This window comes from Phyllobates terribilis, unplaced genomic scaffold (assembly GCF_046119375.1).
Source record: "Phyllobates terribilis strain yellow unplaced genomic scaffold, ASM4611937v1 Scaffold_4__5_contigs__length_816908805, whole genome shotgun sequence".
Classification (NCBI taxonomy): Eukaryota; Metazoa; Chordata; class Amphibia; order Anura; family Dendrobatidae; genus Phyllobates; species Phyllobates terribilis.
Window position 1 is genome coordinate 404,571,142 of NW_027362764.1, and position 27,444 is coordinate 404,598,585.

Consider the following 27,444-nt stretch of genomic DNA (forward strand, 5'->3'; position numbering starts at 1 on the left):
GCCTATCTGATTATTATTCCCCTAAATCGCCGCCTATCAGCCTAGTTACCATTTTCCCTCCCTCCCCTGCGCTTCACAGGGCTCTGTGACGTGCGCTTTCCTTCCTCACCTCCCGGTGCATGCGCAAAGCGCAGCTCTTCTAGACCGCGCTTTGTTTCTTCCTGGCCAGGTTTGTATGAGCACAGTGCCGCAGTGCTCTATTGGGCAGGCGCCGGGGAGTCACTGTGACTTCTGCTACAGTGACTCCCTGTGCATAACAAGAAGGTTAACAAGAATGAAGTAAAAAATAAATATATTTACCTTCTGATAGCCCCCGGTGTGCTTGTCTTCGCTTGCCAGCAGATCGCGGTGGACTGAAGGACCTGCGCTGACGTCATTTATTCATTTGACGGCAGGTCCTTCAGTGCACCGCGAGCTGCTGGCAAGCCAGGATGGAGCGAATAAAGACTGTGGGGGCCATCAGAAGGTAAGTATAGATTTATTTTTTACCATTCTTTCCGTCACACTATATAAATCCATGCCGGTTGCATAGTTTTATGTTTGTGTGAAGAATGTGCGGAATCCTATTATATTCCATACAGCTGAAAAAAAAAGAGCATACTGATTTATACAAAGCAAAGGACATATTTTTAGCCTCGTTCAGGTAAATGAGGATCCAGGTACATTGAGCCTTAAAGGGAACCTGATTTATGCTGCCCAAACCACGGGCAGCATGAATTATAGCCTGGCTGCATAATTGCAGCCTGGTATATTTTTCTTTGAAATGCTCCTGTGTTTTATAGTAAATTATACTTTTTTTTTTTATTGCCACAAAGGACAGCTTTAAAAAATGTAATTGTGTTCCCTATTTTGTTAAGTTTATTTTTATATAGTGGTCATTTGGCTAGAAATTGCGATTAGGTCCAGTGTGGGAGACTATTTAGTCATCATCCAGTAGATCAGCACGGATATACCCAGATCTTTGTTCGGAACACAAAGACGCACCCACCAGGTTGACTTAGGCTATGTTCACACATCAACATCATGTTTTTTTCCGTATTCATTTTCTGCAGCAAAACATGATCTCTTGCCAGGCGGTTGTTCAGGATTTTTTTTGCTGTTTTCTTGCTTTTTTGCCTTTATGTGCATTTTTGGTTTGTTTTTCAGCATTTTTCTCACTGTCCTTTTGTCTCTGTTATGCATGTACATAAAGTTCAGTGAAAAAAAAATCTCATTCTGGTTTAGGCACAGTAAACACTGAAAAAAACATGATGTGTGAATATAGCCAAAGTTAAGCTTTGCTTCCACCACAGAAACATGAACACAGGTCACCAATTCAAGACATATGTGAAACCATATTAACCAGAATTTCAAATGTACAGTGGGGGGAGGTGAATTGTTCAGGAATAGTTTACCTAAGACACTAGCAGTGCATTGAGTTTGTATGACACTATACACTATGGGGTCTGCCATATAGTTGCTCAGGGCACTGTTCAATTTCACACCTGCCTGGGCCACAGGTATTGTTCAATCTCACACCTAGCTCAGCCAATGTTTACACTGTACACATCACTAATTTAATTACACTGTACTAATACAAACTACCATTTTAGTGACCAAGACAAAATCACAAAAATAAATGAGTTTCACATACTGCTGTACTTGCTTATTTTCACTAAAAACGCAGCAAAACCTGATAGCTATGTTCACACTATGCGTTTTTTCACTACCCATTACTTCCAATGGGTAAAAACTCTGAAAAAACGCTGAAAGAAGTGACGTGCTCAATTTTGCAACATAAAAACATGCAAGGCACAAAATCCTGAACAAAAAAAAAACATGATGTTTGAACTAAGATTTCTGGAATCTCATAGACTTTGTTGGTACTGCAAAATGCAGCTGAAAATTTGTAAAAAAGCATCAGATACGCTGAAAAAAAACATGATATGTGAACATAGCCTTACAGTATGGTTTGTTTTGACAAAAAACATCTTTTACTAGAGTTTCTGGTTACATAAAAAGTTGCATAAGATATTACATAATGGTGGCATAACTGTTGGTAAAAACAATGTTTTGTCAGGAATACTCATCTGTGATACTATGTATTGACTTTATGGCACCTGAACTGAAACTCAGAAACCATTGTTAACACATTGCCCACAGAAATAGATGTCTGGACATTCTCAAGGGGAATTTTATCTTTCCCTGAGCAGCCAAATTCCCACTCTGTCAAGGCCAAATATTGCAAAACAAGAACGTCATGAAGACAGAAGATAACCACTAAAAGAAATGTAACTATTTCTACTGGCACAATTTTCCTATTAACTTGTTTGCCCTTATTTGTCCGAATATAACCAAGCTTATCGGCTTGGCTGTATGGCATATAAAGTAAAAGTTAAAATTGTAATGGTACAACCATGTAATTGTAATTTCTTCTTCTAAAACCTCGTGCAGACAACATTGCAAATTGGTCCAATGTCAGACTGCTATGCATGGAATAGCCACAGGTCTGACCACACAGCTTGACAGCTTCTTATGCAGGTGCATCTTACTAAATTAGAATATCATCAAAAAATTAATTTATTTCAGTTCTTCTATACAAAAAGTGAAACTCATATATTATATAGTCATTACAAACACGGTGATCTATTTCAAGTGTTTATTTCTGTTAATGTTGATGATTATGGCTTACAGCCAATGAAAACGCAAAAGTCGTTATCTCAGTCAATTAGAATAATTAACAAAAACACCTGCAAAGGCCTCCTAAGCCTTTTAAAAGGTCCCTTAGTCTGTTTCAGTAGGCTCAACAATTAAGTGGAAGACTGCTGACTTGACAGATGTCCAGAAGGCATTAATTGACACACTCCACAAGGTCCCAGAGATCCAATTTTCATTTGGCAATCAAGGTCCCAGAGTCTGAAAGAAGAGTGGAGAGGCACACAATCCAAGCTGCTTGAGGTGTAGTGTGAAGTTTCCACAATCAGTGATGGTTTGGGGAGCCATGTCATCTGCTGTTGTAGGTCCACTGTGTTTTATCAAGACCAAAGTCAGCGCAGCCGTTTACCAGGAAATATTAGAGCACTTCATGCTTCCCTCTGCCGACAAGCTTTTGGAGATGGAAATTTCATTCTCCAGCAGGACTTGGCACCTGTCCACACTGCCAAAAGTACCAATACCTGGTTTAAGTATCACTGTGCTTGATCGGCCAGCAAACTCGCCTGACCTTAACCCCTTAGAGATTCTATGGGGTATTGTCAAGAGGAAGATGAGAGACACCAGACCCAACAATGCAGACGAGCTGAAGGCTGCTATCAAAGCAACCTGGGCTTCCATAACACCTCAGCAGTGCCACAGGCTGATTGCCTCCATACCACGCCGCTTTGATGCAGTAAATTAACTTTTTGATATTCTAATTTAGTCAGATGCACCTGTATTTCTCTGACGCTGTGACACTCTGGTTGGGAGAGCCGTGGCCAGTCTTTGCTATGTGGTCCAAGATTGGACCAATTTGCATGGATGTCTGCATGAGCCCTGAGTGATTTCCCCAGAGGCATATATAACAAAACCATTACAATGCTATTGTTACGCACATGGTTATGGAACCACTGTGCCACTATCTGGTGAGAGCATGGAGGGGCTTAACTAAGGGAACACATGGTTCTTCACTAGCGCACCTGATGGTGTGGTTAGACTTAAACACAGGTGGAAGGCAGGTGCTACTCCAGGACGGAACCTGGAGCTGCGTAAGTTGACCCCTTTGGGGACAGGGAAGCAGGATCGGCCAGGAACTGGTTAGCAGGAGGTATTCTTCTGGTAGACAGATGCGGAATCAGTCACAACCAGGATAGATACAGGAACACGGGACGGTCACAGGTACGGGATCACTGGTGCAGGTTCACAGGTGCTGGATCAGACGGGTCAGGATCAGGAGTAGGTACAGGTAGGTCTGGTTCAGGGATAGGTACAACAGGGCGGACAGGACCAGATGTAGACTGGGAGGACAGGGTCAGGTAAACGGGGCGGACAGTATCAGATTCAGAGAGAAAGGGTACAGGGACCTTACAACTAAGTAACAGGAAACTCACTGGTTGTTGCTAAGGTACCTCCCATTTGGCGAAGGTTCCATAAATACCTAATGTCCCCCAGCTATTGGCTGGGGACATTTTTAGAAGCGTGCAGCCTCTTTAAGAAGCAGGGAGAATGCGCGCTAAGCCTTTTCCTTGGAGACCTACGTGCCGTGCGCAGGCCCTGGGAGGAGACAGAGATGGCGAGGACCTGAGCAGTATGGCGAGGTGAGTGAACATGCCGGCGTCCCTTCTGAGAGAGGGGGAAGGAGACACATGCAGGGGTGCTGGCGCTGTTCTAACAGCTATCACCATGCATGTCAGCCAGCATTCTCTTTTCCTCTGTCTCTCCCCACCTCGTGCCTGCTGTGCTGCCACTTACTGAGATTGTCCAACAATAACCAAGTCTGTGGCTTGGTTGTTGGTGTATATGTTATACAAATCATGTTAATGTAAATTTCCAATTAAAAATTATTTTTTAGGTAAAAAAAGCAAAACATAAAATTGGTGTTATGTCTGTAACAATCCAAAATATAAAAATATGTTTAAAGGGCGCCGCCCACGTATTTGAAATTTGCTCCAAGCGAACGCTGATATTTGCGTGGTTCATGCGCAGTTTTGCATGTCCGGCTTCTGGTCCCTGCGCGAGCGCAGTGAGGCTGTGTACTTCGCAGCTTCACTGCTCATGCGCTATGACTTGTAGCTCCCTGCGCGTGTGAACTACACAGTCTCCTTCGCGTGCGCGGGGACCCGAAGCCGGACATGTAAAACTGCGCATGAGCCCCACAAATATCAGTGCTCGCCGGGAGCAAATTTTAAATACGTGGGCGGCGCCAGCAGTGACTGAATGCGGCGCCCGCCCCTGACAATATGAGGATCACACCCCTTTGACTGAAAACGAGCAGGTATAAGTAATAAAGTGTTGTAGAATCATTATAACACCACCAATTTTAATGAAAAAAAGTTTGTTAGTGATGCACATTGCATCACTAACAAAGTCATGGGGGCAGTGTAGATAATAGATAGGTTTCCTTTAACTTGTATATTAAACACTGTAAAAAAAAACAAAAAAAAACATTATTGCTTTTTTTTTTATCATTTTTCAGAAAAAATGGAATAAAAGGCATACAAAACTTGTATGTACCTAGAAATGGTACTAATGTAAAATATCAACTAGTTTAACAAAAAAACAAGTACTCACACAACTCCATCAATTGAAAAATAAAAATGGTATGATTCTCAGAATATAGCGACTTGAATATATGTTTATTAGTGTTTTTATTCTGTTAAAGCAGTAAAACATAAATAAAATAAAGGACATAAATGTGGTTTTGGCAGATTCGGACTGACCTGCAGAATAAGGTGAGCATGTCATTAAATAGAAGTCTCATTAAAATTTATGTTCCCTAATCTGTCCTAAATATCCATGTAATATAGTGTAAGTATACTTATGGATCACCATCTTTCCCAGTTTCCACTGCCACTCCGTTCCTCTTCTGGCCTATATGACATAAAAAGAAAGTAACCGGCTTACACAAAGATTTGTGTAGACCGGAAGGTCCGGAATTCCAAATCAGCCAGATGCCCTCAATATAAATCATGTCACCAAACAAAGCTTTACAGGTACACAACCGACAGACCCTATAATAAATAAGAAACAGAGGTGCTACTATGTGTGAATCAGCCCAGACTGGCTTACTCGACCCCAATACTGAAAAGGCTCTTCTGGAATCGTTGTGCAGTCTCAGGCACAACTCTGATGTTAGCAGACTGCAGCCCTTGACATCAGCCCCCAGTTGGTGGTGAAGATACATGTCAGGATTTGTCAGGGATTCGCACAAACACGATCCCGATAACTCACTACATAGCTATCGGCAAGCGACCAGTGAGCATATGGCGTACACACCTCCGGATTCCAACACATGGAATATGAGGATACGCCCCCGTACGGTCACTGCCAGCTTCACGATAGCCCAATTAATATTCGCTGCCACCACCGATCAGATTTAAAATATAATGCAGGCCTGATCGAACGCCTGCATTCTGGTAGCACATATGGCTTCGGGGGAGGAACAATTACAGGGCAAAAGAAATGTTGCGCTCGCGCAAGGACTGACTGGCGTGAGCTTGATTAGTGATCCCACTGGACCATGAACCGAGAAGTACCTGGAGGGGTGTAACTAAATATCAACCCGGTCCGACCAAGGTCGCTGTTAGAACCTTGCTGTTAGGTTTTTTTTCCTTTGCTGGTCACATGACCTTGTTGGCCTATTTAATCCTGCTCCGCCCTTCTGGCTTTGCTGGACTTCATTGTATATCTACTTTCTAGCTAGCCTGTGCTCTGTATCTAACTCTGTTAGTTTGCTTGGTCTACGGACCTCTATGTTCTATCTATTTTGTTTGTTCGTCTGTCTGCTACTATTTCTGTTAGGAGGTGTCCCATATTCCTCCCAGTCCTTAGTACTTGTAGGGATTCCCTCCCCAAATCTATAGGTCTCCGTACAGACTAGATTAGGACTTTAGCAGGTCTGATCGCAGGATCAGGTTCCCTGTTACATCGTAGGGATTCAGCTGAGTCTTATAGTAGGGACAGATCTCCTCTCTTTCCTTAGCTTTGGTAGCAGAACATAACAGTAAGTCCAGCCTGCAAATTCTCTAAGGAAAGATTTTTTTTTGTTCCATCATGGTGTCGGTTCAGGATTTGGCTAAACACCTGCAGGGACTCTCTCTGGAAGTGGCCGAGCTCCGTCAGCACGTGAGTAACTGTCCTGGAGCACATTTCTTGGAGCCTAAGGTATGTTTGCCGGATTTATTTTTTGGTGAACATCGAGAATTTTTTTCATTTAAAAATGCTTGCTTATTGTATTTTCGTTTGAGACCCAAGTCCTCTGGGGATGAATCCCAGCGCGTAGGGTTCATAATGTCACTTTTGCGCAAAGAGCCTCAGGAGTGGGCCTTTTCTTTGCAACCTAGTGATACATGCTTCAGATCAGTGGATAGTTTTTTTTCTGCTTTAGGACTATTATATGATGATCCTGACCGTGTCGCATCAGCTGAGACTGAGTTGAGACGTTTAAAACAAGGATCAGGTAATATGGAAAAATATTGTACACATTTTCGTCGTTGGTCTACTCAAACAGGGTGGAACGATTCTGCTCTGAAAAGTCTATTTCTTGCTGGGCTCAGTGAAAAGGTTAAAGACCTGCTAATTGCTTATCCTACACCTGAGGATTTGCAACAGGCTATGCAATTAGCTATACGGGTGGACAGAAGACTGCGTGCTAGGGTTAATGAGAGCAAATCCTCTGCTATGTCAGTTTCTGGTTATGATAATGTGTGTACTAACAGTGGTGAACCGATGGAGATTGGATCGGTGGCACCTCGCTCTCAAGAAAAACACCGTCGTTTTTCAGAAGGCTTGTGTTTCTATTGTGGAAAATCTGGTCATTTGATTAAAGGCTGTGAGCTTCGTATGAAGAAAGAAAAAAAAATGGTCAGTCACGCCCGTATTGCCTGTTTAAATTCCAAGGGTATATTTTTAGCTGCTTCCACGATTGCTCAGGAAAAATTAATGGAATTTCGGGTGTTTGTTGATTGCGGGTCTACACTGAATGTTATTGATGGGGGATTCGTGGAAAAACTCAATTTAAAACCTGAACCTTTATCATCCCCCATTGCTGTGGTTTCTGTGGATGGCTCCCCTTTGAAGAATATTACTCTCAAGGTCAGTGAATTTCCTCTCACTATTAATGGTGTTCACCATGAGAAATTGGATTTGGTAGTGTTGAATAACTTGCCTTCTCCAGTAATATTGGGTTTGCCCTGGTTAAAATTTCACAATCCTGTACTGGATTGGTCTACCAGTGAAATTAAATCCTGGAGCCATAAATGTTATGACAAGTGTTGTAACGGGCGTATTGCAGCTTTGGATAGGGGAGAATTGCCTGTTCCTATTCAGGATTTTTGGAGAGTTTTTTCTGAGAAAGAATCGCAGGTTTTGCCTCCCCATAGAGACTATGATTGTTCTATTGAATTTGTCCCTGGAGCGACTCTTCCTAAAAGTCGTTTATTTAACCTTACTATTCCTGAGAGGAAGGCTTTGGAGGAATACATACAGACAAGTTTGGCCGCCGGTCACATTAGGCCCTCTAAGTCTCCTGTGGCGGTTGGATTTTTTTTTGTAAAAAAAAAGGACGGCGGTTTACGTCCTTGTCTGGATTTTCGTGAGATTAACAAAATTACGGTACGCAATCCTTACCCACTGCCATTGATTCCTGATCTGTTTAACCAGTTATTGGGGGCCAAGTGGTTCTCTAAAATTGACCTTAAGGGGGCATACAATCTGTTGCGCATGAAGGAGGGTGATGAATGGAAGACTGCTTTTAACACTCCTGTGGGTCATTTTGAGAATCTGGTTATGCCTTTTGGTCTTACTAATGCTCCTGCATTTTTTCAGAATCTGATTAATGACATCCTTAGACCTTTGATCGGTAAAAATGTGGTTGTGTATTTGGATGACATTTTGATTTATTCGCCAGATCTGGAGTCTCATTGGCGGAGCGTGCGTGAGGTATTACAGTTATTAATGGACAATTCGCTTTTTGCTAAGCTGGAGAAATGTGAGTTCGCTGTACAGAGAATTAGTTTTTTGGGCTACATTATCTCCAGCAAAGGTTTTGAGATGGATCCGGTTAAGGTTCAGGCTGTGCAGGAATGGCCTAGGCCTATTGGTTTGAAATCAATACAGAGGTTTTTGGGTTTCACCAATTACTATAGAAAATTCATAAAAAATTTTTCTAGTATTGTCAAACCTCTGACTGATCTCACCAGGAAAGGTGCTGATGCGGTTCAGTGGTCTTCTGAGGCCATTGAAGCTTTTGTGTATCTCAAGGAGAGGTTCACCTCTGCTCCCATCCTTATGCAGCCTGATGTTACTAGGCCGTTTTTGGTTGAGGTTGATGCTTCCTCTGTGGGGGTTGGCGCAGTATTGTCTCAGGATAACGGGGATGGATTACATCCCTGTGCATTTTTTTCAAAAAAATTTTCGGAGACTGAATTGAATTACGATATTGGTAATCGGGAATTATTGGCTATTAAACTCGCATTTGAACACTGGCGCCACTTCTTGGAAGGTGCGGAATTTCCCGTTCAGGTTCTTACGGATCATAAAAATCTGATATATCTTGACGCTGCCAAGCGCCTGAATGCCCGTCAGGCTAGGTGGGCACTGTTTTTCTCGCGGTTTAATTTCTCCGTTACTTACATCCCTGGTACTAAGAATGTTAAGGCGGATGCCTTGTCTCGCAGTTTTTCTCCCATAGTCGGTGCTGAGAAAGAGGAAAACATTTTACAAGAAGGTGTTGTGATAGCTGCTTTAGACTCCGTTTTGGAAGATGAGATTCTTAAAGCTCAGGAGAATGCCCCATCTAACACTCCTCATGGGAGGTTGTTTGTGCCTGGGACCTTTAGGAGAGATTTGTTTGTTGAGTGTCACGAATCTCGGTTGGCAGGTCATCCCGGAATCTCTGAGACCAAGAGACTGGTGGGTCGCAGTTTTTGGTGGCCTGGATGGCAGAAGGAAGTCATTAAGTGGGTGCGCCAATGTACTATATGTGCTAGATCTAAGTCCTCACATACTCCTGCTGCGGGGTTGCTTTGTCCTTTGGAGGTCCCCAGTGCTCCTTGGACACATTTGGCTATGGACTTTATAACTGACCTTCCCCCCTCTGAGGGTTTTACTGTCATCTGGGTGGTCGTGGACCGTTTTAGCAAGATGTGTCACTTGGTTCCCTTCGTCAAACTGCCCTGCGCTAAAACTCTCGCTAAGGCCTTTGTCAAGGAAATTGTCAGACTTCATGGCGTTCCTACTGACATTGTTTCTGATAGGGGTCCTCAGTTCGTGGCTCGTTTTTGGCGTGCCTTTTGTGACAGGTTGGGAATTCATTTGTCGTTTTCGTCCGGATATCATCCTGAATCTAATGGCCAGACAGAAAGGAAAAACCAGGATGTTGAGCAGTTCTTGCGTTGTTTTGTGGCAGACAATCAAGAGGGGTGGTCTGAGTTTCTGCCACTTGCCGAATTTGCTCTGAACAATCATACATCTTCTTCTGCTGGTTGTTCGCCTTTTTTTTGTTGTTCTGGGAGACATCCGTCGTTTGGGTCGTTCTCCAAGTTGGGATCTGCCGTGCCTGAGGAGGAGAATTTTTCCGGTGATTTGGAAAGAGTTTGGACGGATGTGCGTGGTAATCTTCAGGAGGCCAACAGAAAATCTAAAGACTACTTTGATAGGAAACGACAGGAGGTTTTGTTCGCTGTTGGTGACATGGTTTGGTTGTCCTCTAGGAATCTGCGGTTGAGGATTCCTTCTAAGAAATTGGGTCCCAAGTTTGTAGGGCCCTTTAAGGTGCTTCAGGTTGTCAACCAATCTGCTGTTAGGTTGGAGGTTCCTACCTCCTGGAGAATTAATCCGGTCTTTCATGTCTCTCTGTTAAAAAAAGCTGTTGTGTCGGATGGTGACGCCTCTGCCTCTGTTCCTCCGGTGGTGGAGGACGGGGAATATGAAATTTCTCGCATCCTTGACTCTAGACGGTATAGAGGTAGTTTGCAGTATCTTGTGGCCTGGAAAGGTTTCGGACCCGAGGATAACTCTTGGGTGAGGTCAGATGATGTTTCCGCGTCCAGACTTATCAGAGCGTTTCACAGGAGATTTCCTGATAAGCCTGGTCCTAGGGGATCCGGAGGATCCTCTTAGAAGGGGGGGTACTGTTAGAACCTTGCTGTTAGGTTTTTTTTCCTTTGCTGGTCACATGACCTTGTTGGCCTATTTAATCCTGCTCCGCCCTTCTGGCTTTGCTGGACTTCATTGTATATCTACTTTCTAGCTAGCCTGTGCTCTGTATCTAACTCTGTTAGTTTGCTTGGTCTACGGACCTCTATGTTCTATCTATTTTGTTTGTTCGTCTGTCTGCTACTATTTCTGTTAGGAGGTGTCCCATATTCCTCCCAGTCCTTAGTACTTGTAGGGATTCCCTCCCCAAATCTATAGGTCTCCGTACAGACTAGATTAGGACTTTAGCAGGTCTGATCGCAGGATCAGGTTCCCTGTTACATCGTAGGGATTCAGCTGAGTCTTATAGTAGGGACAGATCTCCTCTCTTTCCTTAGCTTTGGTAGCAGAACATAACAGTCGCACTGCGGCTCAGTTGACTCCGTGAACCAGGGAGGAACCGAGCAGAGGAACTAGGTGCTACTCCAGGTCAGACCCCGGTCAAAGCTGTTGACCCACACGGGGAATGCAGGAACAGGCAGGTTAGACTGGCATATAGACAGGTGGGTACTGGCAAGCACGGATGGTATGCAGACAGGTGGATATTGACAGGCACAGCTGATATGCAGACAGGTGGGCACCGGCAGGCACGGCTGGCGTGCAGACACTTGGGCACAGGCAGGCACGGCTGACATGCAGAGAGGCGGGAACTGGCAGGTAGGAACGTAGGCAGGATAGGGACCAGTACAGACTGGGATACAGGAACGGAGCCGCAGGTGTGGTAGACAAGCTGAGCGGAGCAAAATCCACAGGTGCGGTAGACAAGCAGAGCAAAGCAAAACCCGCAAGTGCGGTAGACAAGCGGAAGAAAGCAAAACCCGCTGATGCAGTTAACGAGCAGAGCAAAGCAAAACCCGCAAGTGCGGTAGACAAGCGGAAGAAAGCAAAACCCGCTGATGCAGTTAACGAGCAGAGCAAAACCCGCAGATGCGGTGAACAAGCAGAGCAGAGCAAACCCCTCAGATGCGGTGAACAAGCAGAGCAGAGCAAAACCCGCAGATGCGGTGAACAAGCAGAGCAGAGCAGAGCAAAACCCGCAGATGCTGTGAACAAGCAGAGCAGAGCAAAACCCGCAGATGCGGTGAACAAGCAGAGCAGAGCAAAACCCGCAGATGCGGTGAACAAGCGGAGCAGAGCAAAACCCGCAGATGCGGTGAACAAGCGGAGCAGAGCAAAACCCGCAGATGCGGTGAACAAGCGGAGCAGAGCAAAACCCGCAGATGCGGTGAACAAGCGTAGCAGAGCGAAACCCGCAGATGCGGTGAACAAGCGGAGCAGAGCAAAACCCGCAGATGCGGTGAACAAGCGGAGCAGAGCAAAACCCGCAGATGCGGTGAACAAGCGGAGCAGAGCAAAACCCGCAGATGCGGTGAACAAGCGGAGCAGAGCAAAACCCGCAGATGCGGTGAACAAGCGGAGCAGAGCAAAACCCGCAGATGCGGTGAACAAGCGGAGCAGAGCAAAACCCGCAGATGCGGTGAACAAGCGGAGCAGAGCAAAACCCGCAGATGCGGTGAACAAGCGGAGCAGAGCAAAACCCGCAGATGCGGTGAACAAGCGGAGCAGAGCAAAACCCGCAGATGCGGTGAACAAGCGGAGCAGAGCAAAACCCGCAGATGCGGTGAACAAGCGGAGCTGAGCAAAACCCGCAGATGCGGTGAACAAGCGGAGCTGAGCAAAACCCGCAGATGCGGTGAACAAGCGGAGCTGAGCAAAACCCGCAGATGCGGTGAACAAGCGGAGCAGAGCAAAACCCGCAGATGCGGTGAATAAGCGGATCAGAGCAAAACCCGCAGATGCGGTAGACAGGACAGGGCTCTATTCACATGGAACAGACTGGAAAACACAAGAAGATAGCTGGAACACAGGAGTTAGATACGGAGGCAGGAAAACAGAACGAGCAGAACCAGATACACACAAGGTACTTGCAATTAAGTAGCGAGTGAACACAAAACTCACAAACAGAAGTACAGAGACAACGAGTTGGAGTTAAGGTGCAGGTTCAGATACTGCAGGAAAAGGGGAAGGTACAGACCTAGAGACAAACAGGTAACGGACTAGGACACTGTTCAGACAGGATCTGAACCAGGAACAAGATACAGGAACGAGGCTGGGAACTCAGCCCCCAGGGTGGCGGAAACTGACTAGAAGTCACAGGTACAGGTAACAGGCCTGGGTATACAGCCCCCAGGGTGGCAGAAACAGACTAGATGCAGGACAGGACCTGGCAACTCTGTTGCAAGGAACAAACAGATGGAAAGTGTTGCTCAGGCCCCTCCTACTGGGTGGAGGGGGTTTAAGTATCCAGTGACAGCAATAGGCTGGGGACACATTAGGACTGTGCACACTGTAGCTTTAAGAATCAAGAAGTAACAGCGCCGCCACCCTAAACCAGCAGACAAGAGACATACAAACAGCAGGCACTGGAGCAAAGTGTGCAGCCTGGCCCGACAGGTAAGATTGCGGTCTTGCATGGTGAGAGGTGGTAAGCCATGCAAGCATGCCGCCAGGGATGTTACAAGAATCAGGACTATTACATTTTATATTTAATCCAAAAGGGAGGCAGTGTTTATGAAAAGTATACAAAAGGTTTTACAAAAGGAGAAATTACAATACAGAATATAGTTACACAAATAAAATGGGATTAAAGAAGAACTTACTAAAAAGATCGCAGAGATGATTCCGGTTAGCTGGAGGGTAGGCGCTCCAATTGACCGTTATCGAACTTGACCCGTGCTATATGAAATATATACTCCCGGCATGAGTATTGACCCATCCTCGGCTGTGTCTTTTATGTCGAAGGGGGAACCTGCCCACACATCCCCTGTGATGACATCACGTGAGCTGGGCTCCACCCTTCATATTTTTATTAAAATACCTAACTTCTGCGATAACTTATCGCTGGTTGCAGAAGCTTGCAAGTGACACCATATTTTTTTATTACAAATTTACCTTTCTTTAGAGACTACACATGGCATAGCTGCGGTCCATTATTCTGGTACTTTTGCGCCACAGCTCACCGAAGGGGCTCACAGCTATGGAAAACTATGCATATTGTTCCTCAGCTGACCCTGCCGCTAAAAATTTGTCCCCCTTCTATACTTCCGATTGTCCATATTTTGCATTGGTGTCGGCGAGACTGCAGATTTCTGTTGCGCAAATGGGGGATACCCTGGGGGTGAGAGGGAATTATTTTGAAGCCAGAAACTGCATCCTTCTAACTAGGTGTATGACACACAGGCCAGTGCCACTAGAAAATACACTCCTATGTTAATTGGGTTTGTAGCTCCCTTTGTACTAGCATTTGCCTATTTGCCACTTCTCCTGTGCGTGCTAATTTGCATAGCAACAGCTCCTTAGATAGGTGAGCTTCTTTGACAAATGGTATACAGGAGGGGGAATGAGTGGTTTCAGGGGGAGAGAGAAATTCGTAATATTTTCTATGACCATACAGATCCAATATTAAAAAAATGACGTTCCAATAGCGCTGTCACTCCAATGAATTATTAAAAAACAATGTTTTATTAAACCAACGCGTTTCTAGAGCGAATCGCTCTCTTCATCAGGTACAAATAAAAACATAATTCTAAATAACCAACATTCATATAAAACCTCTTAACGAGGTGTAGTTGCTCAGATTCTTAAATCATTTAACCCCATCAACACTGCTCTATAGATCCACAGCAAACTTGCCCCATTGTCAATGTGCATGTTAACCTATATACTGTCAGTGTGAATTAACCTGTATGCTCTATGCCCCAATGTCAATGTGATGCATGTTAACCTGTGTACTGCCAATGTGTACTAGCTTGTATGCTCTATATGCCATTGCAATTGTGATGCTTGTTAGCCTATATTCTCTATGCCCCATTTTTTGTTGTGATGCTGGTTAACCTGTATATTGCCAGTGTGTATTAGCCTATGTGCTGTATTCCCCATTGTCAATGTGATGCATGTTAACCTGTGTACTGCCAGTGTGAATTAGCCTATATGCTCTATGGATTCATTTAGTTCTTCCGGGGCTAACGTAGATAATTTAAAAATTTGATAACTTTCTCTATTTATCAGCCTTTGAGATCTATCCGTAAACTGACCGATATTTGTTCTGTTATGGTAATTTCTAAGTAGGATTTTTTTTTTCATGTACATGGGAAAAATGCCTTGACAGGCTGTGATCCATAACTCCATTTTTAATGTTAGACCTGTGCTTATTCATCTGAAGATGTATTGGCATAATGGTCCGTCCCACATACTGCAATTTGCACTGACATTGTAGGACATAAATCACATATGAACTTTGACAGTTTAAAAAACGTTTTATCTAAATATACTCCCCTGTAACTGTGGATGTAAATTGTTTTTTTGCTAGACTGTAACAATTTGCAACTCTTATATTTTTGATTGCCATATTTAAAAGTTCCATTATTGGTCAATAAATTGCCTTCATATCTACAATCACCTCCCCGATAATTATTTTTCTTCCTAATTTGACTAGGCGCTATCATATTTTTAAGATTCTTGTTACATCTGTACGCTACCAATGGTTCAGTAGACACATTTTTTTTATAAAATAGGATCACCCAAAATTAACCAATGTTTTCTGAGAACTTACTCCACTTTTTTATTTGATTTATTAAAAATTGTCACAAAACTAAATTCAAACCTATTTTTTGCAGAGACAGTTTTGTCTGATTTTTGTGGCGATTTTAGCTACTCATTCTGTGTAAGCCTTCAAGTATTATCAAAAGCATCTTTTACAAGTTGTTTGGGGTATCCCTTTTCTAAAAATCTCCCCCTTAAGATCTTAGACTCCTTTATAAAAATCAGTTTCAGATGTACAATTCTTGTGAATCTGCCAGTACTGGCCATATGGAATGTTTTTCACCCAGCTAGGTAGATGTCCACTATGGTAATCCAAATAGCTATTGACGGCTACCTGCTTGAAATAAGTGCAAGTCTGAATAGTACCATTTTTCACCAAATCTAAAAACTCAGTAGACCCAGTATGAAACAGTATAAAATTACTACCATCCACATTTATCTAATAGTACCGGGGGGAGGGATTGGGGTGGTGCTATTAGATAAATGTGCTTATATACAAAAAGTAAAAAGGATTCTAAATTATGCAAAATACTATACTATACAGCTGAAGAAATAAGTGGGGAGAGGTCTTACACAGGCAGGAGGCATGTCAGGTCGTGCTCATGCAGGACCTTACAGACCACCATAGCTGGATGACTCCGCAGCCATTATTTGGCCTGAGGTCACCATTGAGACCATCGGCACGCAATGATCTTAATCGCTTTTTGATAATCGGAGCAAAGAGGGAGCCCCCTCCCTATATAACTGACAGATGCCGCTGTCGCTATTGACAGCGGCATCAGAGGGATTAAACTCCCACGATCAGCGCTAGCACTGATCGCAGGTGTTACTGCTATGAGGTATAGCTGACGCCCACTGATGATTTTGCTGACTTTGCTTGTGATCATTGCGCTCTATATGTACGGCGGTTTGTGGAAACACACTTTCCGCTGTGCCGTATATGTACAGTGGATGTCTAGAAGGGGTTCACCTGAGAAGCAGCTAATATAAATATTTGTACTTTTCCCTCAGATTAGTATTCACAACCTTGTCTTTGTTGATTTCCAGACTTGGATTTACTAAAATATGTTTTCTTTTCCTAGACTACTTTAAATAAGACTGAAACGATAAACACTGAACATGCTTTGGGTAATCAGGATAAAGCGTCTCACAGTGTAAGTATAAATTATTGTAGTTTTTAGTAAATACTATTTCATTTGCATCAATTAAGCATTTAGTTAATGTTTTTATTTAGTGTTTTTTTTTTAAACCTGGTAACCAGATCATGAATTTGAAGACCAAGGAGAAGTATCAGGAAGGTCCGCATTGGGGGAGACCTTTCATTGTTGAGAAATTAGGGGAAGTACAGTAGCGTTCAAAATAATAGCAGTCCAATATGACTAACCAAATTAATCACTGTTTTTGGTATAAATTATATTACCACATGTCAAACAATTTACCAGTTGGTGCAGCAGATTCTAAGAAAACCAACAGCATTAATAAGTAGGTACCAGAATGCAACAGCGGAGACACAGGCGGAACAAAAGTATATTTCTTTTATTTAACAACTAAGATTAATTGTAAAACACGTATTATATGGTAACAATTTCTTTTCAATGCTTTACAGTAAAATAAGCAGGAAATCACTTTTATTCTGTTATCAGAATACACTAGAATTCAGGGGCTGGTAGTTTAAAATGATCCACTGGAGGGAAGGGGAACTAGATTGTCATTAATTATACCGAGTATGGGGCAGTCTTTTAAAGCTTTGGCAATACTCTGTTCCTATCACAACTCGCTGCCCTTTTCCCCTGTAACTATCCCCTTTTGCAATGTGGCACTGGTATCTGCTGGTCCCGTCTGACTACTGTCTTTCCCTCTATCCGTGCCGATAACATATGTCCCTGTCAGAGGTAACAGACCGTCTTGCGCGTCTTTCCTGGTTGCTGACCTGACCGTGAATCTATGATCTGACCCCTCCGGAGCTTCTGCGACACTGGCGCACACGTCTGAGAACCATGCCGCCGCTACCTGCTCCCGTTCTGTCAACCAACATCGCTCGGGTAAGGAACCTTGACTGGCGTCGCTTGGATCTTCGGGGCTTGACTGTCGAAATCTGGGCTGGGCCTATAAGCGGCACCTTTCTTCCTGACAGGAGCTCCAGACGCTGCTGTTGCTCCTCCCGTCTCTCCCATCGGCGCCAGAATCACCTCAGAACTTGCACACGTGCTGTTTTTCTTCTCGGCTCGTTTCACTGACAACGCTGTCCCCAGAGGCCTGATCAAACCTCTCCCCTCTGCCATGCCTCCATGCTGTACTGGTTCCACAGTGTCTTGTCTCCGTACACATTCATGATCTGCATGTTTTTGTGTCTGTGTATTTGAATAATTAATTGAAAGGGGGTGTGTTCAAAATAGCAGTGTGGAGTTCAATTAGTGAGGTCAATCATTCTGTGAAGGAACAGGTGTGAATCAGGTGGCCCTTATTTAAAAGTGAAGCCAGCACATGTTGTACATGCATTTCTCCTTGAAAGCCTGAGAAATCTGGGTCCTTCAAGACATTGTTCATAAGAACAGCCTACTTTGATTAAAAAGTTGATTGGAGAGGGTAAAACTTATAAAGAAGTGGAAACAATGATAGGCTGTTCAGCTAAAATTATCTCCAGTGCTTTAAACTGGAAAGCAAAACCAGAGAGATGTGGAAGAAAACGGAAGACTACCATTCAAATGGATCGAAGGATAGCCAGAATGGCAAAGGCTCAGCCAATGATCAGCTCCAGGATGATGAAAATCAGTCTCAAGTTACCTGTGAGTACTGTGACAGTTAGACGCCTGTGTGAAGCTAATCTCTTACCAAGAAGTCCCTGCAAAGTCCCACTGTTTAAAAAAACAAACAAAAAAAAATGACTTGTACTGAAGCGGATACAATTTGCCAAAGAACACATCAGCTGGCCTAAAGAGAAATGCAGAAACATTTTGTGGACTGATGAAAGTAAAATTGTTCTTTTTGGGTCCAAAGGCCGCACACAGTTCGTCAGATAATTCCCAAGCTCTGCATTCAAGCCACAGTACACTCTGAAGACAGTGCAGCATGGTGGTGCAAGCATCATGATATGGGCATGTTTCTCTTACTATGGTGCCGGACCTATTTACCACATACCAGGGATCATGGATCAGTTTGCATATATTAAAATACTTGAAGAGGCCATGTTGCCTTACGCTAAAGAGGATATACCCTTGAAATGGCTGTTTCAACAAGACAACGACCCTAAACACACCAGTAGCAAAATTAGTTTGTCCAGCAAAATTGAGATTATGGAGTGGCCAACCTAATCCCCGAACCTTAATCTGATAGAACCCTTGTGGGGAGACAACAAAAATGCTGTTTCTGAGGCAAAGCCAACAAATGCCAAGAAAATGTGGAATACAGTCAAAGCCTCCTGGCCTGGAATAACAGTTGACAGGTGCCAGAAGTTGGTTCAGTTGACAGGTGCCAGAAGTTGGTTGACTCTATGCAACATAGAAGTGAAGCAGTTCTACAAAACTGTGGGTTTACAACTAAATATTAGGTTAGTGATTCACAGGAATGCTAAATCCTCAAAAAAGAGTATATATTGTAAGTTTGTAAAGACAAATGCAGACACTGCTATTTTTTAGAACAGCCCAATGTTCATTTGTTGTTATTTTCTGTAAAGTAGTTAAAATTATATACATTTCTCTCCATGTTTTGAATTAGAAAACAGTGTGCTATGCTCCCAATACATGGAAATAAAACCTAGTATAAAGATTTTGTGCTTAACTCATGTTTTTGAACACACTGCTATTATTTTGTACACTACTGTATGTGTGTCTCTAAAAACTATAATACTAGCTTATCACTTGGCTCTCCCAGTGAACACTATAAAAAAGAAAAGCTGACTTGGAATTTTTTGATGCACTTCACCTTGAAAAAAAAGTAGTAAAAAACAAGCCCCAAATGTTTTACTTACCAAAATTGCAGTTTGTTCCATGAATATCCTATACTCCCGTAATCTAAAAAATTAAGTTAAGGCTCTTATAATGTAGCGACATAAAGAAACAAACATTTTTTGTTTCTTTTATGGAGTTTTATTGAGCAAGCAATAAGCAATACAAATTTGCTAAACTGTAAAATAAACTTGCTATTTATTCCCCACTGTAAATACCATTTATAATTAAAAAAGCCAGAATTGCTGTTGTATGATCATTTGCTTACTAAAATCGGAAAAAAAAGCAATAAGTCTCATGAATCCCAATTTAATAATTATAAAAACTACAGTTCATCGTGCAAAGAAATAAGCCTCCGTCAGCAGAAAAATAAAAAAGGCAAATGTATTATGTGCAAACATAGTAAAACAGAAAACTATATCAATTTTGACAATCATACTGATCTACCGAAGTTGTTACAGCTCTTATACCACACATTCAATATCAAGAATCGAATTGGGGAAATGGCAATTTTCACTTTTTGCCATCTGCTGCACATTTATTTATTGAAGACTCTCTTGCGGGGTCAAATGGTCACTACACCCTAGATAAATGCCTTGATGATTTTCAAAATGGGATCACTACTGAGGGTTTTCTCACTACTCATACCTTGCTAGCTCTGCAAATGCAATATAACAGCAAAACTTTCACTACAAATAGTACTTCTTCCCTACTCGGCCTCGCCATGCGCCCAGACAGTGTTCAACCACATATAGTGTATTGTTGTACATGGGAAACATTGTGTATTAAATTATGGGTACATTTTTTAGAATTACCTCTGAAAATTTGAGCTAAAGCTGCATAATATTGTAACAAACATACTTTTTTATTTTCAGGGTAAATGGTAAAGAAATCCGTGAAACACATGCGGGGTAAAAATGTTTATTACTTTCCTAGATTAATTCCTTGAGGGGTATAGTTTCCAATATGGAATCAATTCTGGGTTGTGGGTTCCTCTCTTGAAACCTCCGGGGCTCTACAAAAGGGATATGGTGACCGAAAACCAAGACAGCAAAATTTTCACTCTAAAAGCCAAATTATGCTCATTCCCTTTTGAGCCTTGGTGTGTGCCAAAACAATAGAATGTGGCCACATACAGTCACGGTCGAAAACGTTGTCACCCTTAAAAATGTTGCAGAAATGAAGAATTTTTTCCAGAAAATTATTGCAATTAGGCATGTTTTGCTATAGGCATGTTTTTCCAAAACCTCAAAAATAAGCCGGACAAAATTGTTGGCACTTTTCCAAAATTGTGGGTAAACAACTTTGTTTCAAGCATGTGATGCTCGTTCAAACTCATCCATGGCAAGTAACAGGTGTGGGCGATTTGAAAATCACACCTGAAACCGGATAAAAATTAAAGAAGTTGGCTCAATCTTTGCATTGTGTGTCTGTGTATGCCACACTAAGCATGAAGAACAGAGAGAGGAGAAGAGAACTGCTTGAGGACTTGACAACGAAAATTCATGAAAAATATCAACAATCTCAAGGTTACAAGTCCATCTCCAGATATCTTGATGTCTATTTGTCCATGATGCGCAACATAATCAATAAGTTTACAACCCTGGATGTGGAAGGCAGAGAAAAATTGATGAAAGGTTGCACCGCAGGATAGTGCAGATGGAGGATAAGCTGCCACAATCAAGTTCCAAAGAAATTCAAGCTGTCCTGGTGGATCAGCATTCATCAGTGTCTATGCTAACTGTCAACATTTGAATGAAATGAAACACTATTGCAGCAGACCCAGGAGGATCCCACTGCTGAGACAGACATAGACTGGAGTTTGCCAAAATGTTGGTGAGTAAGCCAAAATCCTTCTGGGAAAGCTTCTTGTGGACAGATGAGACCAAGATAGAGCTTTTTGATAAATCACAACATTCTACGGTTTACAGAAAACGGAATGAGGCCTACAGAGAAAAGAACATAGTACCTACATTCAAATATGGTGGAGGTGCAAAGATGTTTTGGGGTTGTTTTGCTGCCTCTGACACTGGGTGCCTTGACCGTGTGCAGGGCATCATGAAATCTGAAGATTACCAAAGGATTTTGGGTTGCAGTGCCCAGTGTCAGAAAGCTGGGTTTACGTCCTAGGTCATGGGTAGTTACCTGCAAAGCATACTTCAAGAAGCACCTAGAAATGGATGGAAACAAAGAGCTGTAGAGTTCTGAAGTGGCCAGCAATGAGTCCAGATCTAAATCCCTTTGAACACCTGTGAAGAGATCTTAAAATTGCTGTTGGGAGAAGTCACCCTTCAAATGTGAGAGACCTGAAGCAGTTAGCAAAAGAAGAGTGATCCACAATTCCAGCTGAGAGGTGTAAGAAGCTTGTTGATGGTTATAGGAAGCGATTGATTGCAGTTATTTATTCCAAAGGGTGTGCAACCAAATATTAAGTTGAGTGTGCCATCAGTTTTGTCTGGCCCATTTTTGGGGTTTTGTGTGAAATTGTGTTGAATTTGCCGTTTTTTTTTTTTTTTGTTCTTCCAATACACTAAAAAAGGACAGCATGTGAGGTCCTCTCTTCTTCTGTACCAGTTTGCCGTTGCGTTTTTGTTCAAGATTTTTGTAATTGTTTTTTCTATGTATATCCCCTTTTTCACATGTAAAGCGCCATGGAATAAATGAAATACTTTATTTTCTGTAACAATTTCAAGGGTGCCAGTACTTAACAAGCGGGCACCGCACAAATTAAAGGGGTGGTCCAGTACTTTAGATTACCCCCTCCCCCTAATATATCCCCCCAGGGCCCCTAAGGATTTTTGTAATTAGCTTATGTTGCAGATACTGCCTGTGAGCGGCACACTGGCCGCTCACAGGCATCACATGACCCCCGGCTGCAGCCGGCTCTGACAACCGCTGACATCACGACAAGTGCTGGCAGCAGCTGGGGGTCTCTGTCTTCCTGGATCCAGATGGATGCCAGGCTGTGGGCAGGGTTACCCCCGCCCTCGTCACACCGGCATCCACCGCGCGCTCTGCCTCTCCCCATTTATTGGGAAATTGGGAAAGCGCGCAGTGGATGCTGGGTGTGACGTGGGGGGTAACCCCGCCCACAGGCCAGCAGCCACCATGGGGACCCCAGCGCTGAGTCACGCCTCACTTGTCGTGACGTCAGTGCGGGGTCACGTGATGCCTGTGATCCGTCAAGGATAGCGCCGCTCACAGGCAGAAAAGGCAACATAAGGTATTTTTCAAAAATCCTTAGGGGCACCAGGGGGATACATTGGGGGAGGGGGGTAATATAAAGTAATGGACAACTTCTTTAAGTAATTAGAATATAATAAGGGATGCAAGGATAACTAGGCAAAAAACACATAAGCATGTAAAGTGATGCACACCCCCAAATTTTTTTTTTTAACAAAAATAACTGCAGATAGTAAATACAAAGGCAACTTTATTTCATGTATAAACACACAATATTTTAAAAAAAACATTTAATAACATATAAGAACAACAAACAAGAAACATGTGGGATGTATGTTAAATATACAGTCTAAAGTGATACAGTATATTGACAATAAAACATCCCACCACAATGATGGATTCTCACCTAGGTGAATATAACAGTTCATATGAATGTATACCAGTGCGCTGAGAGGTAATTTGAAGCCATATAATTTAAATACAAGCTGAGTATAATATACCAAATGACATAAAAGATTATAGTTAGTAGATAAATCATATATGAGTGGCTAAACCCATAGGAAGGACACTAAAGGGAATAAGGTCTGTTAAGGCCATGTGAAATAATGCTGAATAATCTATAGTGACCAACCTATGTAAATTATATATAAATAAAGCCACAAATATTAAGTGGATAATGTCAGGCACAATAAAGCACACATAAAAATGTCAATATACACAGATGCCTACGGAGGGAGTCCACTGTAGAAAGGTAAGCCCTATGCATATCGCTACTACAGTAGCTTCGTCAGGGGTCAGTCAGGTAAATGTTCAGTCTAGTTTATATAGGGCAAGTAAGTGCACTTACATGAATTAAGAAAATGATGCCGACAGGTGTGTGCGGCATCAGCTGCGCATGTCGGGAGGCCACAGAGGGTTGCCAACACTTTCTGCCATGACTGTATAGAACATTGCTGTGCTTGGCAGAAATTGGGTAAGAAATTGTGGGATTTATATGCAAAATTGAAAAATATTCTAATGGCCAGGCCAATTTTGACCTTATTGACCAGGCCAAATTTTTGAATCTGACGAGTGTCACTTAATGAGGTAATATCTCTGGAACGCTCCAACGGATCCCACTGATTCTGAGATGTTGTTCGTGACTCATTGTACTTTGTTAGTGGTTAATTTGGGCTGATATGTTCTGCGTTTATGAAAATATTTTGCTGAAAATTTTGAAATATTTGAAATTTTCAAACTTTCAATTTTTATATCCTCAAAAGCAGTTAGTCATGCCGTACAAAATAATTAATAACATTTCCCTGATGTTTACTTCATATCTGCATAATTTTTCAAACATAATTTTATTTTGTTACGATGTTAGATGGGTTAAAAGTTTTGCAGACATTTTTAATTTTTTAAAGAAATTTACAAAACCTGTTCCTTTAGCAACCTTTTCAGATTTAAATGGACTTTGAGGGACCTATATATTGTAAACTCCACAAAAGTGATAGCATTTTAAAAACCTCACCCGTCAAATACTTAAAAACTGCTGTGAGCATTTTTTTAACCCTTCAGGTGCTACACAGGAATTGATGCAAAGTGGAATGAAAAAAAAATAAATTTAAAATTTTCCTCCAAAATGTTGCTTTAGTCTCAATTTTTTCACGTTTTACAAAGAATAGCCCGAAAAAAAATTGACCCCAAATTTTATTACCCTGTTTCTTGTGAGCGCGCTGATACCACACATTTGGTCAGAAACCTTTTGACAAACGGCAGGGCTCGGAAGGGAAGGCGCACCATTTGAATTTTTGAACATAAATTCAATTGAAGCAGATTGGAAGTACCATGTCACATTTCCAGGATCCCTAAGGTGCCTAAACAGCAGAAATCTCCCAAATGTGAGCCTTTTTTCGAAACTGCGCCCCTCAAGGATTTTATCTAGGGGTGTAGTGAGCATTTGGAACCCATGGGTACTACTCAGGATTTGATAACATTAGGTCATCATATTGAAAATGTTCTTTTTTTTTTTTTATTTTTTTTACAAAAATGTTGCTTCTTTAGCCCCAACTTGTTCCCTTTTGCAAGAAGTAACATGAAAAAAAGTGGACCCAACTTTGTTAACCACTTTCTTCTGAGGATGACGATACCCCACTTATAGTCAAAAAGTGGACAAATGGGAGGACTCTAAAGGGAAGAAGTGACATTTGGTATTTGGAATGTAAATTTGGCTGGAATCGATTGCAGACACCATGTCTCATTTGAAGAGCCCCTGAGGTACCAAACAGAAACCTCCACAAGTGACCCCATTTTGTAAACTAGAACCATAAAGGAATTCCATATAGGGGTCTACTGAGCATTTTTAACCTACAGGTGAGTCACAAAACTTTAGAACATTTAGACGTGAAAACAAAACAATACATTTTGTTTCCACTAAAAATACTGTTTTAGCAACCAAATTATAATTTTCACCAGGGTTATTGGCGAAAATGGACGCCATCATTTGTTATAGAATTTTTAGCAAATGTGACAGTACCCCATATGTGGTTGTTGACAAGGCGGGGCAGGTGATGGGGTGGGAAGGAACTCTACTTGGCTTTTAGAATCTGCATTCTAAAATCCAAGTACTGCTCCTTCCCATCCGATCCGTGCCGTGTACTCAAACAGTAGTGTGCAACCACATATGAGGTCCTGCCATGTTTGGTAAAAATTGCATAACAAATTATGGCATCCACTTTCTCCATGGGATGGGAAGGGAGCTGGGGAAGGAGCTCTACTTGACTTTTAGAATGCAGATTCTGTTTGAATAGATTGTGGGCACTATTAGTCGAGCCCCTGAGTTGCAAGAACAGCAGAAACCCCCCACAAGTGACCCCATATTGAAAACTTTACTGCTTAAGAAATTAATCTGTGGGTGTAGTGAGTATTTTAACCCCTTAACAACCGCTGTAACGCATTTTTCACGGCGGCAGTTAAGGGTATGTATTCCTCAGTGCCGTGAAAATGCGTCGCTGAGGAATAAGGCCGCAGCGCCCCCCCAGAGTCGGAAATTCTCCAGGGTCTCAGCTACCGGTGCTCTCGGTTACCGGTGGTAGCTGAGACCCTGGAGAACATCATCAGGGCCAGTTTTTCCAGTTCCTGATCACGTGATCGCCGCTATTCAGGGAAGATCACAAAAAAAAAAGTGTGCCCGCCGTTACAATAATTTCTCTCTCCTCTGATATGATATACATGTCAGAGGAGAGAGAAATGAAGCCCCCCCGAGCCTACCCGGTACCTCCACTGTCCCCTGCCCCTCCGTCATCTTTCTGTAAAAAAAAAATAAAAAAAAAAATGGCGGGCGCATGTGCAGTGCACACGCCGAGATCTACTGGCCTGTGCCCGGCAACAAAAAGGAGTTTTCCTATTAGTTCCTTTTGATTACTGTGATAAACCCCATCACCCCCCTTAGTTAGATAAAAATTATAAAATAAAATAAATATTTTTTTTTCCTTTCTTTGTGGTTAGGCTTGGGGTTGGGGTTAGGTCACAGCCCCACTATCAGTATTTGATGAGTATTCGTTCGGTCAGTATCTTTTCTCCGTAGTGGGAGACAAAACCAGGTGAGGAACAATCAAAGGAAAGGTATAATAGAAACAAATGCACCAATTCTGCATTTTTGTCCCAGTCTTGGTTTTGTCTCCCATTTCTGAGAAAAAAATGCTGTTTGAATACTGACCAAATACTGGTAGTGGGACCATGGCCTTAGGCTTAGGGTTGTGTCAAGGTTAGGGCCATGTTAAAGTTCCCGGAAGCGCTCCTCTGGCTCCGCCCATCGGTGACCACGTCACATGATCACGGGTCGCCGATGGGTTGGCATGACAACCCTGAGTCTGCTGGATACCCCTGTGGTTGTCATTGCCAGATTGCTGTGAGCGCCACCCAGCGGTCGGTGCTCATAACAAGTGAGCATTTCTGCTACACACAGGCGATCTGATCATCGCCTGTGTGTAGTAGAGGCGATCATATCAAAGCAGCTTCTAGTCTCCCATGGAGACTATTGAAGCATGCAAAAAGTAAAAAAAAAACAAAGATTTTAAAAATATAAAAAATATAAAACTTTAAATCACCCCTTTTTCGCTCCATTCAAAATAAAACAATAAAAAAAAAAATCACATACTTATTTGGTATCGCCGTATTCAGAATTGCCTGATCTATCAATATGAAAAAATAATTAATCTGATCGGTAAACGGCGTAACAAGAAAAAAATTCAAAACACCAGAATTTAGTTTTTGGTCACCGGAGCATTGCAACAAAATGCAATAACGGGCGATCAAAACATCGGATCTACCCCAAAATGTTACCAATAAAAACGTCAGCTCGGTGCACAAATAATAAGCCCTCAACTAGCACTAGATCACAAACAATGGAGATGCTACAGGTCTCGGAATATGGCGCCATTTTTTTTTTTCTAAAGCAAACTTTAGATTTTTTTTTCACCACTTAAATAAAAAAGAACCTATTTATGTTTGGTATCTACAAACTCATAATGACCTGGAGAATAATAATGGCCGGTCAGTTTTAGCATTCAGTGAACAAGGTAAAAAAAAAAATGTGGAATTGCACTTTTTTTGCAATTTCACCGCACTTAGAATTTTTTTCCCGTAAACGATATGGTAAAAACAGTGATGCCGTTCAAAAGTACAACTTGTCCCGCAAAAAAATAAGCTCTCGTGTGGCCATATTGACCAAGCAATAAAAAATGTTATGACTCTGGGAAGGAGAGCAAAAAAAAAAAACAAACGGAAAATTGCCCGTTTATTAAGGGGTTAATTACCATGAGATGGCTTGGCAGTTGTTATGGAATAATGGAAAACATGGACTTTT

General features: G+C 42.4%; 1 protein-coding gene across 9 annotated transcripts in view; it reads left to right on the plus strand.

Moving 5' to 3' along the window:
- The window catches only part of LOC141265450 (uncharacterized), a 239,138-nt gene that overhangs the window by 12,200 nt on the left and 199,494 nt on the right, over positions 1 to 27,444 (plus strand). For 5 of the 9 annotated variants that reach the window (XM_073678575.1, XM_073678579.1, XM_073678582.1 and 2 more), the window contains exon 2: positions 16,554 to 16,625. In XM_073678575.1, the coding sequence (XP_073534676.1) occupies positions 16,554 to 16,625 (72 nt within the window). Of the gene's footprint in view, positions 1 to 16,553; positions 16,626 to 20,290; positions 20,327 to 27,444 lie in introns of those variants that run through there. The other 4 variants (XM_073678578.1, XM_073678581.1, XM_073678580.1 and 1 more) reach the window with 2 other exon arrangements.